The 18,046-nt window shown below is 32.9% G+C and overlaps 3 protein-coding genes across 3 annotated transcripts; 2 read left to right on the top strand and 1 right to left on the bottom strand.

Annotated features, from left to right (window-relative positions):
• The first annotated feature begins 1,943 nt into the window (after positions 1-1,943).
• Positions 1,944-9,598, top strand: LOC110425950 (putative fructokinase-6, chloroplastic). The gene is made up of 7 exons (XM_021441033.1): positions 1,944-2,349; positions 3,754-3,962; positions 5,231-5,443; positions 5,958-6,155; positions 6,265-6,402; positions 7,589-7,705; positions 9,160-9,598. Exons 1-7 carry the CDS (start codon positions 2,199-2,201, stop codon positions 9,292-9,294), a joined length of 1,161 nt encoding a protein of 386 aa, XP_021296708.1. The 5' UTR covers positions 1,944-2,198; the 3' UTR covers positions 9,295-9,598.
• A 1,027-nt stretch (positions 9,599-10,625) lies between these two features.
• Positions 10,626-11,222, top strand: LOC110425951 (Calcium-binding EF-hand family protein). The gene has a single exon (XM_021441034.2). It carries the CDS (start codon positions 10,799-10,801, stop codon positions 11,048-11,050), a length of 252 nt encoding a protein of 83 aa, XP_021296709.1. The 5' UTR covers positions 10,626-10,798; the 3' UTR covers positions 11,051-11,222.
• Positions 11,223-11,735: 513 nt separating this feature from the next.
• LOC110425796 (putative serine/threonine-protein kinase PBL7) lies at positions 11,736-15,012 on the bottom strand. The gene is made up of 6 exons (XM_021440823.2): positions 14,229-15,012; positions 13,855-14,112; positions 13,600-13,772; positions 13,422-13,501; positions 13,150-13,297; positions 11,736-12,511 (listed from the first exon to the last, which is right to left on the bottom strand). The coding sequence occupies exons 1-6, from the start codon at positions 14,785-14,787 to the stop codon at positions 12,167-12,169; spliced, it is 1,563 nt and encodes a 520-aa protein (XP_021296498.1). The 5' UTR covers positions 14,788-15,012; the 3' UTR covers positions 11,736-12,166.
• Between the last annotated feature and the right edge of the window lie 3,034 nt (positions 15,013-18,046).

Genomic DNA, 18,046 nt, shown 5'->3' on the forward strand with positions numbered 1-18,046 from the left:
TAGATAAGAAAAGTGAGGGATAAACATGAGAGATTTTTATATTTTATCTTTATTTATAAAAACAAATCATTTCAAATTGGAAAGATTACAAGAGATAAAATGAGGGAGGAGAGAATTGAGTGTTAAATATTTACAAGATTATCTATTGTTTTTAAAAATTTTATTTGTTTATCTTAAATTACAAAAGTATAATGATAAAATAATATATTTTTCACTTTTTTTCTTTTCATTTTTCAAGTCTACCACGTAATAAGGGAAAGAAAATTATTATTTTTTCATTAATTTTGTCATCTTCCCTAGCATACATAGCAATAAAAAAGAAGAAATATGATTTCAATCTTTTCACTTTCTCCTTCAATTCTTCATACTTCCCTTTTTTCTATTCACCCTGCTAAGCACAGCAAAGTAGCATATGCAACTAGAGATCTCATTGAACATATATTTGGACTTAATTGTACATGCCTAAGTTGACGTACAGTCCATCAAATGCGAATGATTGTTTCCATAAACTACGTGTGTTATATATATGATTTCCAGACAAATCCCAATTTTGGGAAATGCTAAAGTATTTCAAATAATTCATATCAAAATATTATTTTTTAAAAAAAAATTATATTGTTTACTTATATTAATATTATTTTGTTTTTCTATATCTATATTTAATGGATTTTGTAGTTAATATGAAACAATCAAAGTAAGCACTGTTAAATGTCACGAATCACATGAAATAGAGTGAATCTTGAAATTTATAAATTAGAGCCTTTCAGTTAAAAATATAATCATGTGACAAATGATATCAAAATAAATTTAAATATTTACTTATTATTGTAAAATATAATAAATCTTTAATTTATAAAGAAAAATCTTTTTTATTTATTAATTTTTTTATTAAAAATATGAATTTGTGACACAGCTAAGGTAAAAGTTGATTAATGGTGCTGTCACGTATACCTGATGGTTCCAAAGTAGATTCGTGACACATGCATCAGCTTCTGCTTTAAGTAAAAGTTGATTAATGGTGCTGTCTCATATGCCTGGTATTGGCAAAGTTCGATTCCACGCTTTTCTGGTTCCTTTTTATCTCAACAATCACTTCTCGGGAAAAAGATAAAGAAAACACACAATCAATTTTAATTGCTATCATTATTCTTTAATATATTTCATATATTTATGCATGGAATTATTGGACAAATTTAATTTCAATAACAATACAAAGTTTTTGGAATAATATATTTAAATTACATTTGAGTATTTAATTTAAGAAGAAGTAAACCTATTATTTATTAAAAAAATTGAGTAAAATATTCAAATCCTTCTGATTTTTTAATATAATTTCACATAAATCAATTAAATTTCAAAATGATTCGAAATGGATAATTAGATCTAAAAATATAAACATGATTAATAGGAAATATAAAAGATTTAAAATGTCTTTTTTGTTCTTTATTTTTTTCTCAAATAAGGTGGCCAAGAAAAAAAATAAGGGAGAAAAGTTTTTTTTTTATAAGCAAAAAGGTAAAATTATTCAAAAAATACTACTATGTCAACTAGATAATGGAAACATTAACGAAATCTAATCTTCGTATTTATGTGATCAGCCAAAATAATCTTTTGGATGGATTGTACATTTTCTATATTAATCAATTTATGTGAAATTTTAATTAAAATTTAAAAAATCTGATATTTTATCCAAAAAAGTTGAATTTAAAATTTCCTAATATTTTTTAATAATTTCAAGTTCCATTGATTCATTCAGAAAAATTAATGGTTGCTTACTTTGATTTTGAAAATTAAAAAAAAAAACCGAAAAATCTGATGGAGTGAGAGGCTTCACTGATTGAGAATTGGATTTTTACTGCAAAAGACAATCTGGGCTTATAGTCCACATGAAGGGAGGAGCAGCAGCGAATCAAAACAAGAGCCGAAGGTATAAAATTACTAAAATCCCTCCTTTGGTATCTCCGTTACTCACTCTCACTCTCACTGCCTCTGTTTATCCTTTTCCTCCAAACAAAAACCCATAGCCAAAAGAATCCTTCTTTTTGGCTTTTAGTTGAATCCAATGCCAATTCCATTTCTCACCCACCCTTTATCCACCTCAATTCAATCATCTCCAATTTAAACTACCACAAATTTACGATCAACATTTTATAATAATTGAATTCTTCTTTTAATTCTTGTTTTGTGATAATTTTTTTATGGCTGCTCTTTACACAACTTCCCTCTGCTTTTCGGGTGGTTTGGCTTGTTTTCCACTGCATAATTCCGTAAAGTTCGGTCGTGTGACAGTTAGAGCTTCTGGGGTTTCTTCCTCTCCGCTTTTTCCGGGTCATAAGGTGCAAGTTCAAGGTAGTTTAATTCTTCTTACATGTTTTATATTTTATTATTATTATGTAAGTTTCATGTAGAAGAAGTGAAATGCTGTCTTTTTTTTTTGTTTTTTTTTATTCAACTAGGATTAAGACCACATGATTAGCTTTGATTTTGGTCTGTAATGCTTAGGGCAGTCTCGGTTAGTTTTGAGTAATGGTGATATATTTTTTTTATATATTTATTGCAGTAATTTAGGGCGCATTTAGTTTTGGAAAATGTATCTTCCATTTTTTGTCTTCATTTTTATTCTAAATATGATCAATAAAATAAGGTACGTAGCTAAATTTGGAAAATTTAAAGACAAGGATTTCCAAACTTAGTTATATAGGAAGTTGGAAAATAAGGGTTTTTCAAGCATACTTGCTTGCCTTTTTCTAATGATCATATATTGAGTAAAAGTTGATTTAGAAAATGGACATGTGCACATATAGAAAACAAATGTATAGAAGCAAAAGGAAGAAACGTTATCAAGAAAAGTGGCTACTGCCATTTGATTAATTGAATTAAGGATCAGTTTAAGTGATGCAAAGATATTTAGGAGTTTATGTAGTCTTTTTGAAATTTATGTAATCCTAAATTATTAACATACTTACCAATACAAATCACCCAACTGACATACCCCATCAGTAAAGCAATGCGGCTAGGTTCAACATACTTAGCATCAAGATTCCACTGGAGAGCTATTTTTTAATCTTTCAGCAACTTTTGAAGAACCAATCAAATAGTGTTCATAAAATCCCCACACACGTATCATGTGTACACACAATTTGGTTGATGTCTTTTACCATTCAGTTCAAATTAGCAAAGGATTATGGTCTTTGACTGGTCTGGCTCATTTTGTGTACTTAAATCTCTATCAGTTGGTAATGAAAATGCCTGTATAGTCTCACATTTCCTCCAACCTCTACCCTTTCAGCAACACCATGATATCTTTAGAGTTAAAGTTTGGAAGCTACTTTTGATTCAATGTGAAACAAAAAATAATGTTACATTAAGCTATCATTGTGTGAACTGGAAAGAAAAATCAAATCAAGCTGTTCGTAGTTTCAATTGGCGGTCCTTTTTTATTAATAATAATGCCAGGAGGGGATTATGTTTGTATTCTCTGGGTTCATATTTTCTCGACAGCAAATCGTGCTTTTACTTGGGCATCTTGAGACTGGTTGAATAGCACCAGATGTGTTGAACCCCAAAGTTTGAACTTGAACAAACTCTGAACTTAGTATTAAAGCTGGACTGATGATAATTGGTGAATGAACTTTATATGTTAATACAATTGTAGTCTTTCTTTTTGACCCTCAGTTCCAATTACCTCTGTATATTTTGTTCTTTCTTACTTTCTACAACTAATCCTTTCGTTTTTCATATTTATTATTTTAGGTAAAGTGTTTCCTGGTGATGGATTACCTGAAACAAATGATTCATCCCTTGTGGTTTGTTTTGGGGAAATGCTGATAGATTTTGTCCCAACTACCAGTGGGCTTTCTTTGGCAGATGCTCCTGCATTTAAGAAAGCCCCTGGAGGTGCACCTGCTAATGTAGCTGTTGGCATAGCTCGTCTTGGAGGCTCATCAGCTTTTATTGGGAAGGTACATTACAGATGTACTGGTTCATTTTGTTTGTTATACATGGGTGTAAAAATTGTGATTGTGGCAATTGTATGTTTAGTTCAGCTGCTGTAGTGTTGATTAGCCAATTTAGCTTGTCTTTCAGTTTGTTTACGGAATAGCTATTTTCTGCCCTCTTTTAAAGAATTTCTAGAGGTACTTTCTTGATTGAATTCTTTTATTTACCTGCTTCTTATACTCGGTTAATTGTCAACACTTCAAAACCATGACTGCTACCTCAGTTCTGTCTGTTGAATTTTTAGTTTTGTAACATTCTTATTCTTTCTAGTGAATATTCATTGTAAAGAACCTTAGGAATTTCAATTTATATAATCAGTTTTATAGGATTCTGTTCAAAAACCTTTTGATGTTGGTCTTTGCATAAAATATCCCCTGGTTAATAGATATATGGGTTGTTTTTGTTTATCAAGTATGATATCGACATATCAGGTTCATGCTTGCTATTGTCCTAGGTCGGTTTCAAAATCTCTCCTCTGGAATGTCTTCAGCTTATTAACATTACCTCTAATCCTATCAACTTTCGTTGCTCTATTCTGTTAACATCATGCTCCCTTATCAATTCTTTGATTCATCATTAAATTGGGCAGCATAGCCTTGAGAAAGATTCATGATAATTTCGAAATCTATTTGTTTGTCAATTTCAATCATTTTTAAGGGAAGTTTGTTATACTAACCCCTTTTATACAGAGGTTTTAGTCTTTCACAAGATTATTTTCTTCCAACGTCATGCTCTTGTAGTTGACATCCACCAATTCTGATAAGAATGTAAATGTGTGAAGACTTGAGAGCATCTGTAGGTCATGCATGTAAAAGGTGCACGGTGCTCATCATAATAAATGATGACTAAGAGGATGATATTATCTCTATAAAGTTGAGGAAGGACTTACCTGTTTTTCTCCGTGGAAGTTAAAATTTCAATCAATTAGCAGGAACCGGCCTTGAACTTTGAAGTTATGATCAACAATTACTTATTCTTTTGCTTTAATGAATAACTACAGTCCGGCTATATACTCTTTTTGGGACAATACAATTGATAGTTTATGTGGATTCTAAATTTGACATTATTCATAAGTCATTTCGTATTTTTTACCACATATAATTTAGTATGGTTGTATGGGTACATTGAGATATGCTGTTATGTATTTATCTAAACAGATGAAAATAAAAAATGAAATTTGTTTTTCATTTATATTTTTACTTAGATTTGATGTATTATATCATGTGGACAGGTCGGTGAAGATGAATTTGGATACATGCTTGCCGACATATTAAAGGAAAATAATGTCAACAATGAAGGGATGCGCTTTGATCCTGGTGCACGAACTGCTTTGGCATTTGTAACACTAAGGAGTGATGGGGAACGTGAGTTCATGTTTTATCGTAATCCTAGTGCAGATATGTTGCTCCAAGAAAACGAACTTGATTTTGATTTAATTAGGAAGGTATGGCACCACTCTGACTGTTAATCAAACAAAAGTAAAACACCTACACCCACAAAATATAAGAGAACAAATAGCAGCAAATATCGTCTAAATATAACAGTTATAGAGTGAGAAATTATATGTATAATTGTATTTGGTGTCATGGGTGACTTCCATGCTGTTACATAGTTCAAGTACACAAACTTTTGAAGGGACACTAAATTTTTAACCTTTTTATTATGTTAAATGAGTCAACATGTTTTATGCTGTGGAATATGTTTGCATTTCTAACAGTACATTGGTCATCAATACCATTGCACCTTCCTTTCATTTACCTTATCTTTTTTTTAACTTTAAAGTTCATTATCTAAGGCTCTTAATATTTCTGTTAGGCAATGGCAAGGTGTTAAATCCTGCTTAATTGTTGTATGGGTCCCATTCTTTATAGCAAATTGGTTTCTGTTTTCTTCTTTTCTCTTTTCAGAAATTCACTGATTTATGTAATATTTGAATATGTATCTCCATCTTTTGGCAGGCAAAAATTTTTCATTATGGTTCTATAAGTCTTATTACAGAGCCATGCAAGTCAGCTCATATGGCTGCAGCAAAAGCTGCAAAGGATGCAGGTGTTGTTCTGTCCTACGATCCCAACCTTAGGCTTCCATTGTGGCCTTCTGCCAAGAGTGCCAGGGAAGGAATTCTGAGCATTTGGGATACTGCCGACATTATCAAGGTAGTGAACTTATCATAGCAGATGATTTAAGCAGAGGTAGAATGCAATGCACAAAGTAAAAGGCAGTACTGTATTGATGATCTCAATTAATGAGTTGAGTGAATTTCAGATAAGTGAAGAAGAGATTTCTTTTCTAACACAAGGAGAAGATCCATACGATGATGCTGTTGTCCGTAAATTATTCCACTCAAATCTTAAATTGCTTCTTGTTACTGAGGGCCCAGATGGTTGTCGTTATTACACCAAGGTAAGCACTCTAAATAAGTTCTTATGACATTTATTTTCCCTTCCACATGAAAGTTATTTGAATGTCCGGATTCATCTGAACACTGATGGCTGGAATCTTCTTATTAGATGAGGGATGACAATGGGCACCTTGATATGGTCACTATGAACCTGACCAACACCCACCCCCACCCCACCCCCCTTCTCCCATCCCCCAAGGTCAGGTTATCATTTTTCAAATCCATCCACGCCCTCTGAGAAAAAAATCTTGTGTCATCCTGATATACTATTACTATTATTTATTTTAAAATTTTTCATGAAATCATTTATCCTTTTAATAAAACTACATTTTATTGTTAAATAATCACATTAGTGTCAAATAACAAAATTATGTAATATAATACATATATGTAAACAAAAACTAAAAAAAGTAATATCATTATATTTTTAAATATACTAGTGGGCCAGGACATGGCAACCTAAACACAACCTCACCCCAGCGCTGATTTTTATTTTGAAAGCCATTCCTTACCACACGTTACCCCATTTTTCAAACAAAGCTCCAACTAGCGTGGGTTGGGGAAGAATTTGTCAGGGACATGCTTTTTGCCCATCTCTATTTTAGATTCTTGCTTTTTGGAGTTGACAAAAATCAAGTAGATTCTTACTTTGATGTATAAGATGATTACTTCTAACATGCTAGGAGATATGCTTGGATATCTGATGATGCAGAGTCTTGGAGTTTTGAGCACCATGGAAAAGAGCTTGATGATCATTAGTCTTCATTTGATAATTGAATCTCTTACAAAGAGATTTATTCATTTTGTTAAGCTCTGACAGTTATCTTGGACTTTAATATATGTGACAATATTTCTTATGATGCTTAACCATCATGAAAAACTTGTTCCAACACTTTCCAGAATCTGGTATCTGAGGCTTAGAAAGGATTGACAGCTGTTAAAGAAACATTCTTCTGCATTAAACAGCTGTCAATTTGCATTTTGAGAATCCTTAACTACCTTCAATATGTTAATGGGCTATCCTTAAAAGGCACCCTGAAAAGTTAAAGGCGGTTTATCATGTTAACATTATTATCAGGTGTTTCTTTGGGTTTGGCTAATATAATTCCTCTACAAAGTACAAGTTACGAGAACAAGCACTCTATTTTATCGGTGATTTGAAAATCAGAAAGAGATCATATTTTGCAGGAATTCAATGGGAGAGTGAAGGGCTTGAAGGTAGAAGCAGTAGACACCACTGGTGCTGGGGATGCGTTTGTAGCTGGGATTTTAGCTCAACTAGCTTCTGATCTTTCCTTGCTTCAGGTATCGCCCTTTCAAGTAGAAACACTTAAATTGAGTGATCACTACAATGTTATCAAATAATCTATAATAACCTGCTTATCCTAATGAAATATATGCATATTTTATGTTTTTCACTCGACCATTTGAGCTTCGAATCTGCCCCCAGTACTACCAATTTACTTGTCTTAGGTGAAGTCCACAATTAGTACAGGAGTTTTGCAATTTGATCCTCAAAACTCTATTTTGTGCAATAATATACTTGCTACTTTTATTCAATGTTTTCCTTCTCTTAGGGATATTAATAGCTGAGGCTGACATGGATTAAGGTCCCATTTGTAAATCAATGCTGCAAACATATGTACCCCCTTCCTATCTGTAAGGAACTTTGCCATCCAGCATACCCATGGTGATGCGTGTCTGTTCTTGTGTTCTCTTTTCCCTCTCTTTTTTCATCCCCCCATTTTCGTTTTAAATTTTTCGTCGAAATATTTGTCTTCACTCAATCTAGTTTGTCATATTATATGCCTGGACTTGTGTGATCTGCAGAAGCTGTTGTCCCCTCTCCTTCTTATGTTGAAACGAAAAAAAAAAAAAAACTTGTTAACATTTCAATGATTTCTGAATGTAAAGTTCATAAGCGCCTGTTTGTTTGAAAGAATTTCAATAACAAAGAACTTCATGATTTCATGGATCAAATGCAATTAAATACAAATTCCTAATGACTTTACTGTAAGGACTCTGCTATCAACAATGAGTCAATGGTAAATACTTAGAAAAATAAAGCATCCAAATACTTCTTCCTCTTTCAACTTTTTTTGGGCCAGAAATGCTTTTAATTACAGATGTGATTGAAACCCTATGAGATGCAAGTTGCCCGGTAGCTCAAATGGTAATTGCTGTCATCTCATTAAGATTAAGAACTATAACTACAAACATAAATGTCAAATTTCTATTCAACAAATAAGTAATGGAGCTTTTGGGGGGAGAGGGGCTGTGTAGGGAGAAGAAACGGAAGGATATATTTCATTTGAACTCAGTACCATGAAAAATAAAGTATGCATCAACTGTCAAGACTGCATTTAATTTGTTGAAGAACAAGCTAAAACACTTACGTGCTTACTAGTGTGGACCTATAAGCTTGAACGCTGCTTGCTGTGTGTGTTATTCACTTCATCCTAGGTTATTGAACATATACTCAGATCAGACTAAAAATAGTGATTTAAAATTTTCAAATACATAATTTAGATGATTTACCATGTCAAATACATAGTTCTGTTGTTGGACAATGGTAAAGAATTTCGGGCTGCGAGATTATTGCCTGTCATTTTCTGATAGTTTTCAATTTATTACCATGCATAATGTTTCCTTGAATCATGAGTCAGAGTATAGATATTGTGATGAGAATTCTCTTGTTCTCTCCTCATTAACCGAAGAAATATGAATCAAGTTGTAATGTTATCGGTTTAATCTTGTAGGATGAAGATCGATTGAGAGACGCACTCAAGTTTGCTAATGTTTGCGGTGCATTGACTGTGACGGAAAGAGGTGCAATTCCAGCTTTGCCAACTAGAGACGCTGTTCTTGATGCTTTTCTCAAGTCTGTAGCATAGGTTTTATTCCAAACTCCTGTAATTAGGTGACCTTCAAGTTCTGTACCTTAATCTCTTTTGGTGGCTAGGGCTCAAATAGGAATTGAGCTCATAGAATAATCTGCATATGCCCTAGTAATATTCTTTCATCACTATTACCTTGTCTGTCAGCCTAAAGTTGCCCCAACCTTCCGTATTATGCAAGCTTCTTGCGTGAGATTATAATTCTGTAAACAGAGAACATCAGTATCATTACTCAACAATTGGTGATTCTTGTATTCTCTTTGTCCAATTTTGTAGTATATATACAGTCTATTTGCCTAAAGCGGTACAAACTCTGAAGCATGTATAAGCTTAAATTGGTTCACTTAGTGAATGATGGAAGGCTTTTCTACCCTTCCCTTTAAAAGGATAGAGGTAAACTCAAATCTCAAATTAAGGGTGTCAGTTAAGTCCACTCATGAGTTATTCAGGCTCTATTCGAACAATATTTGGATTCAACTCGGTCAGTGCTAAGTTTGAATATTCACACTCAAGCTTGATTGACTACCCTAGCCAGTGCTTTAGTATTGTGGTTATTTTTTCATTTATCCTTTCAGTTTAATTCGGGTCTGAAAAATTAACCTCTCACAATGTTTAAAGCCTTATGAGTTTCATAATTGAGTTGAGCTTGAGTTGTTTTCACCATGTTGACTTGTCCTGAACTCTGGATTAGAGTTCTCAAACCATGCTAAATTTTTCTGGGTTTTATATGCAGAGCTCTTGTCCAAATCCCAAATGGGAGTTGTGGCATTGGAGCATGCTCAACATTTGCATATATAATCATCATTAGTGAAACTTATGATTTATTTTATTCTGTTTGACAAGAGAAGGCTTTTTATTGTGAAATTCTATTTGATCCAATTGATTGAAGCTGGTTAAGGAAGACTCCCCATGTCAAATCAGATAGCAATCTCATATTGCTTTCTATGCAAATCTTCTTTAAACACTCACCCTTTCTTCAAATATTAATCCAACTTCATGTGGCTGCCAATTAGGCTATAAACACTCACCCTATCTTCAAATTTTTCTATGGATGAATAAAATGCTAACTATATAAAAAAAATGAAAATGCATTTTGGACAAATTATAAAAAATGAAAGAGACAAAAGTAGGAGAAAAACGTAACATCTTAAGATAACATTATACTGTCTTGTCATTAAATTGGAATGGTGACATTGGTGCTTGACTGATTCTATTGGTTAAAGTTTGTCCCTACACTTCCTTAGCTATGATCTAATGCAGACAGGTGTTCTTTTTTCACCTTAATTTCAGTAAAGCGGTTGGAAGTCACCAGCATTTTTACAGGTGATCCGTTCTTAATGCCAGATTCCCTTCATCAAAGGACAACCTCAACTCTTACTACAACATGTCTTTAAAACCCAAAACTCTTCCTCTCCCCCTCACTCTTATCTCATTCGACAAAACATAACCCAAAACCATAAACAAGTTTACTCTCACCGCCACATACCACAGCAAAAAGGAAATGGCTGATGAAGCAGAGAAGGCTGAGCGCGATCGCATTTTCAAACGCTTTGATGCCAATGGTGACGGTAAAATCTCTGCAGCCGAGCTAGGAGATGCATTGAAGACACTCGGGTCTGTCACGGGGGATGAAATTAGACGGATGATGGCTGAGATCGATACCGATGGTGACGGCTACATTTCGTACCAGGAGTTCACTGATTTCGCCTCTGCCAACAGTGGCCTAATGAAAGATGTTGCGAAAATATTTTAAGTTTTCTAGCTATGCATGCTTAACGTTCTTTTCCCAATTTGATAACTTGTTTTTGAAACTTTAATCTCCATGATTGTGAGAGGTTCACTCTTCATATGGGTCCAACTGGATTTCTTTTTTCTTTATTTGTTTTTTTGTTACATGATAGAACTTGTTGGTAGTTAAACTGTAACCTCCTGTCTTTCAAGTTTTAATTGCTTTTCAGTGTTTGGTTTCTTGCTTGTCAACTGTAAGAAAGGTAGGTTTTTTTATTGACCCAGGATATTTGATAATCCACGACCCTTTTTTCAACCTGGGTAGGCTTATCCAATGCATGAGCTACAAACTTTATTAATCTATTTTGTTCGACAAGATGATACCACCAAATCCATCCTCGTTGATTTAACATATAATAAAATGATCATTGCCACATGAGCTCAAACTACATAGGAAATTGTTTGACAGACAGTAAGCTCATCGCATGCATATATATATGTATGCACGTACGTATAAACAAATATTATTCAAGGTTTCATGCTTCCCATCTCAGAATCTTCTCGCCAATCTATATCATAAAAAAGGTTGGCCAGTTGACCTAATTTTGGCCACTGTCATGGTTGTGACAGAATAGATGATTCCTTACTGATTCAACAAACTTAACAATCAACCACAGTTTATAAGCACTGCCAATCTGAGTTAAGAAATATTGCAGTTGAACAAATCTACTCACAGTTAATGAAATTCACACATTATCTGACAAGATACCTTAAAAGCAAGGTCTTCCGGTCACCAAGGTATTGGAAGCCAAAACTTACCCTGTTTGTACAAGAACTGAAATTATGCAGAAGCGCATAATTCCAAAACATTACTATCAACAATAAGGACAGTTCAACAATCTTAGAACTCCAAATACTATAACTTAACATGAAAATCAGTAGCTTTCCAGGAGTATAGAGGTGGATATTCAGGGTATGTACACACAACCGGCTTTCATCAGACTCCTTTTCCTATTTACAAATTCAGTTACTCTTTTTTCTTTTTCTTTGCCCCTGTTCTAATGCCTAAACTTTCTCGTCAAGCAAGCAACAAAGCAAAAAAGTGGGGGAATAAATCAGATGAATAGAAATACAGTGTGTTTCAACGACAATAAAGGTGATCACCATCCTCAAACTCTGAAACTCCTAACATTGCCAAAGCTAAGTGACTCTTCATCTCACTTTTTGAATGTTGTAATTGAGGGTAACAATCAATAATCCCAGAGAAATTGGACTTCTTCCTAATTGGGTAAAATGGCTCTTCTTCACCTCTCAACATAGCAATAATTTCATCAATGCCAGGTCTTCGTGATTCTTCATTGCTTATGCAGGCTGCTGCAGCTTGCATCATTCGTGCTATTTCAGTTAAATTTTTCAAAGTACATTTGAGTCTTGGGTCAAGCAATTCTTCAACAGCTGCCATTCCTCTGTGCAAAAGAGGTTTTGCCTGAAAAAGCAACTTCAAGATTACAATTTCAACTTTACAGCTAATATTAAGCTACCATCATTATAAGGTCTATACTAAAAGTGAACAAGTAATAGGTTGCAAAGAGTTGCAATGTGCAAACCATATCAGAGCAACCTAACTACATAGGGCTGACGGCCAAATCATGATTATGTTCGAAAGCATTGGTCCTTGAAGCACAAACGATGACAACATCAATGAATTCTAAAAAAACTAGATTTGAGAAGCTATTGAAAAATTTAGAATACTAGTTCTGGATTGATAATAATATGCCACAACATTTCCGCAAATTTCCATAGAGGAAAAAAACAGAAGGAAGTTCCATGATAGAGCTGTCTCACCACAAGAGCACTTGTTTAAACCCCAAATATCTAATGATTTATGAGCAAGTAGACATTTTACCTCCGCGGACCACTATGAGGAGAAATTTCATTATCAGGTGGTCATCATCTATAACTGGTTTAAGTATTTTCAGTACAGTCAATTTCGACGTCTACTCCACCCCCACCCCTCCCCCCCTTGGTTCTTGAAGGAAAGCTATTAAGGGGGACCAATTACAATTATCACAAAGTCAATGCAAAGCATGGTAAGTTTTATGAGAAATTAGTACAATAACCTACCCATAGGACCAAATTCTCTTCTCCTGGGGGCCTTCTTGCCTCAATTGGTTTCCGTCCAGTTATCAGCTCCAACAAGGCAACCCCAAAAGCATAAACATCCGTTTTATCAGATACTTTTCCATGTTGGAAATACTCAGGTGCCAAATACCTGCAAACCAAATTTAATTTTACAAAAATTAGGGAGCAAATTCATCTTTACTGAGCATTTCATGGAGGAAAATGGAAAAAAGAATTCCTCTTGTTTCTTTTAAAAATTGTTCTTGATATCATACCCAAATGTTCCTTTAACAGTTTTGCAAAGAAATGGAATTGAGGGTGCAGAAGTCCAAGTCGCTAATCCAAAATCACACAACTGCAACCACCACAATCACAGAATTAGATGATCAATTGCAAAAAGACCAAACCAACTTCGACTCTGTTCCACTTAACAATTCTAACCGAGTTCCTCACCTTGGGTGTTTTCTTGGAAGAAAGAAGAATGTTAGAGGGTTTAATGTCTCTATGAACAACACATCTTTCAGTTCCATTGTGTAAATATGCCACTGCCTCCGCAATCCCTAAGGCAACCTTATACCTAACAGACCAAGGAAGAGTTGAAGGACGTCCCTTTACTCCCTTCTTATCTGCAAATTACATCTCACAAATCATTCAAAATTCGTTATAAATCCAAACAAAATCCCCATAAGAAAACAGCTAAAAACTTACCATGAAGATGGCGTTCTAAGCTTCCACCAGAAACAAACTTATACACCAAAAACAGACCTTCCTCAGGATCGATACAAAATCCCAAAAGAGGAACAATATTTGGGTGATGCAAAGAACTAGCAATCATCAATTCTCTGCAAAAGGCCTTAGCAGACTCCTTATCTTCTTTATCCAACCTCTTAATAGCCACAGCTGTCTTCAATAGCCCAACTCTACCCCTGAAAACAAAGCTCAATGCCCCTCTCCCCAAAACTCTCCCTACCCCATTCCAATAAAAACCAATCAAAATCCCACACAAAAACAATAAACCAACCAGCAAGAAAAATTAAGAAAAGAAATTAAAAATAAGAAACCAAATTCATTAAAAATCATACCTTTGGAAAAGTTCCTAGTAGCTGAAACAATTTCACCATAGCTGAATCTAACCAAAGAATTGGCGACAGGTGAAATACTTTTTTCCAAAGACTCAATCCTTCTCCATTTCAATTCCTTAGCTCTCTCCTCACTTACCCCATTATCCAAATTCACCATCAAAACAGTAGCTGAACTCAAAGAATTTGCATTCATAGCTTCAAGTTCAACTTGAGAACAAAAACTGAACCTGAAAGATGAGTGAACTGATTGTGGCTCAGTACTTGTCAACTCAGCTCCTCCACCTGACTCAGCCAACAACCAAGCCTTGTTATGCTCCAAATTGCTGCCTTTCTTCTCACCATTGTTTTTCTGGTTCCTCCGTAAGCCTTTCCTTTGACTACCAGGAAGAATACAAGCAAAACCAAAATCCCAAATCATTTTTGTGAAAAGAGATTTGATTTTTGACTCATTGTAGTGAAAACAATGATCTGTAGGTGGAGTAGAGGTAGCTGCATATAGAGCTGTCAAGCCATTTTTTGTAGTTCTAGAGTTGGTGCAAGTTTCTTCATAAAAGCCCATAGCTTTGAAACAGATCTCAATGTAAGAAAAACAAGAGCACAGAAACCCAGAAACCAAAAGAGAGGAAAGAGAGAGAAGCTAAAAAGAAAGGTTCTGTTTTTGAGAATAAAAAAGAAGAAAAGTGAAAGCTGCTTTGCTTGAAGAGTGGGGGAGGGAATTTTGCTCAGAAAAAGAGAGAAAAGAGAGAGATGGAGAAAGAGTGAGGTGGGTACCTAATAAGGGCTATGGGGCATTGTAATTCGTAAGGTAAACATAAACTATGCACAAAAATTGAAACCTTTCCATGCAAAAATATTAGAGATTTATTAAAGACTATACTAATGGGAGAAGGTGAAAAATGCAAAGACAAGCCAAAGAAGAATGGAGGAGATATGGGTATGGATTACAATTTTGATTTTTTTTTGGGAAAATTATGAGGAAAATTAATATCCTCTTTATTATGTTTTTATCTATTATTTAATATATTCATGATTATTGTTTATATTAATAAGATTGAATTATTGATTTGTGGGGATCTTGTATTTATGAATGAGAATAATAACAATATTGAAAAGTAATGAACAAGAATCAAATTTAATTTGAATTGCCTTCTAAAATTATATTTTGATTTAAGAAAAAAAGAAGAAAAACAAAAGTTGAGATTCTTGTTCCTAACACTAAAGTGGACAAAATGAACCCACAAGGTTAATATTTGTGGATGTTGACAAATGTAAAACAAAGAAAGAGGAGGGGCACCAATAAGGAAAAGGAGAAGCCTGTGAGATAATGAGGATTTTTTTTTCTTTTGTTTTCAGATTGGAAAATGGATTAAGAAATGATTAGTGGAGAGATGAGAGGAAGAGAAGAGGAGGGAATTATTGTTGATTTTGTTAAAAGGGAAAAAGTGGAAGGTTGTGGGTTTGTGTATTAAAGTGGAGTTTGGAGACACAGAATAATTGATCACTCACACAAATCATGTTTAACCATAATTAAATGTAGTTTGGTGGCCATCCAAGACCACCCAATCTCTCCCCAACAACCACTCTTTTTTTACTTGACAGCTCGGCTCTGCTTAGCTTTGTCTTGAGCTAAATTCTGAAAATTCATGCTCAAAACCATTATAATATACATAGGTTTATTTGAACTTTATATTGAATTTTTCTTTAATTATTCTTTAATTGGTTGATTATATCTTTATACTAATATTTGTTTCTATATTTATATATTTTTCATGAAAAAGTAGTATATGAGCCCATAGCATTTATAAATAATAACAAGAGGGAAACCATTTCTTCCCATTCACACAAAAAAATATGTATATTTCTTTCATATAGTTACCACGGTGAAGGATAGTACAAATTTATTTATGAGTAAATTTAAAGAGGTAGTAAATAGGAATTTAAAAAAAAAAAAGGAGTTGGAAAGGTGAAAGTTTGGATGATTTGCCTTACCAAGATTAAGGTAGGTGGTGTAAGGTGACTTAAAAGGTTGGATATCATTGTTATCATAATTGCTAGTATTTGGAACTGGATTCAGCATGTCAGAGATTGATTAATTGCAAACGAACATGTTGTAGGGCACATTGCTCATATTGTTAAATTATCATTAATTAATACATTTAATTTATATATATATATGTATATACAACCAGAAATATTAGATATTCTTTCTATGGATCTATAAAGACTCGTTCATTTTGAATTATCTTGGTATTTATTTATTTTTTAACACACAAAAATTCATTACACTTAATGGCACAAAAGCTAGCTCTGAATATCTCGTAAAACCCCATTTCCAAGATCATTAAGAAGGAGCATCAAATTCTAACAGGTTTTTTTTTCAAGGAAAAATAAGAGCATAATATTTTTAAAAAAATTTCTTAACTATTTATAAATATTCAAATAAGTTTTTATTTTTCTATTATAGTCAATCAAGTCTATGTTCATTTATTTTGATTAAATAAGTTTTTATAACTAATAATTAATTGACTGTCATTAATCAAAATGTCTTTCATAATATTAACATGGTAAGAAAAAAATACCATATAATTATATCATTATATTATATTAGAATATCACATTATTATCTACTATAACATGTCAATATGTTACATCAAAATCACGTGATATAAAATGATAAATGATATTTCAATTAATAATAATTAATCAATAATTGGTGAATAACAATTAATCAAATGGTATTTTGATAATTGTCTTTTGAAATTGTACATGTTTCTTTTGCGTAAACTAGGACCTTAAGCAGTGAAAAGTCTCCTACCAAATAAGTAAGAGACTTGGAATAATAAATTGATTCTTGAGGTTAATAAATATGCTTTTAAAAAAAATTATAAGAGTTTATCTAACTCAAAATATAAGTAAAAATCTTTATTGAAAGAAATAAAAAAATAAAAATTTATTTAAATTGTCCTAAATAGTTCTAAGGTTCTTTTTAGATATTATGTTAAAAATAAACGAAAAAAATGGTTAAATCAAATGAGATTATAATTATGAAAGTAAAGTAATAAAGTAAAAACAAAATAGCAAAACCTAACTATAAAAAATAGTTTAAGATGAAAACATTATAATATCAAAGCATGTTGTTAATTATGAAAGCAAATAATAGTAATGGTCCAAAGAAATATAAATATCTTAGGGCAAGCATGGACAATGCATGTTGAAAACATATCATTCTTATAAAAAATGTACTCAAATAATAGCAAACTTTTACTACAAAAAAGTATAAACTTCTTGACAACATGATAACAAATAGAATCAAACCAAAGAAATCAGAACAAAAATGTCAACATTAAACTTTAGCATTGTAGTGTTTCTTATTCTTGTTTTCTTCAATTTTTTTTTTCTGTAGTTCAACACCTTAGTTCAAGCACTCGGACGATCAATAATTTTCAGTGAGGAGACTAAATTATATTCATTTAAGCGCAGGAAAACTACTATATCTTCTAGAAACTTAGTGGTGAAAGCTAAACCTTTACATTAATGAGTTTGGTTTAAGTTTACTAATAGAAAAAAGCAACTGGCATTTATAAAAATCAATGGTTAAATTTTACAAATTGATATAGATGAATTAATAACTAAAACTTAAAATTTAAATTCAAAGGTTTCAAGTTTAAATTTTGATTTTGAGAGATGATATATAAATGTAAAGAAAGAAATTGACGCTAGGGGTGTCCATGGTCAAGCCTGATTGACACCTTCAAAATCAAATTCAAACCCAACCTGACCATTAAGAGTTAAAATATAAAAACTATTTTATAGTTTAA

Source organism: Theobroma umbraticum, unplaced genomic scaffold, assembly GCF_002168275.2.
Source record: "Theobroma umbraticum cultivar Fairchild unplaced genomic scaffold, ASM216827v3 scaffold_12.1, whole genome shotgun sequence".
In the NCBI taxonomy this organism is placed as follows: Eukaryota; Viridiplantae; Streptophyta; class Magnoliopsida; order Malvales; family Malvaceae; genus Theobroma; species Theobroma umbraticum.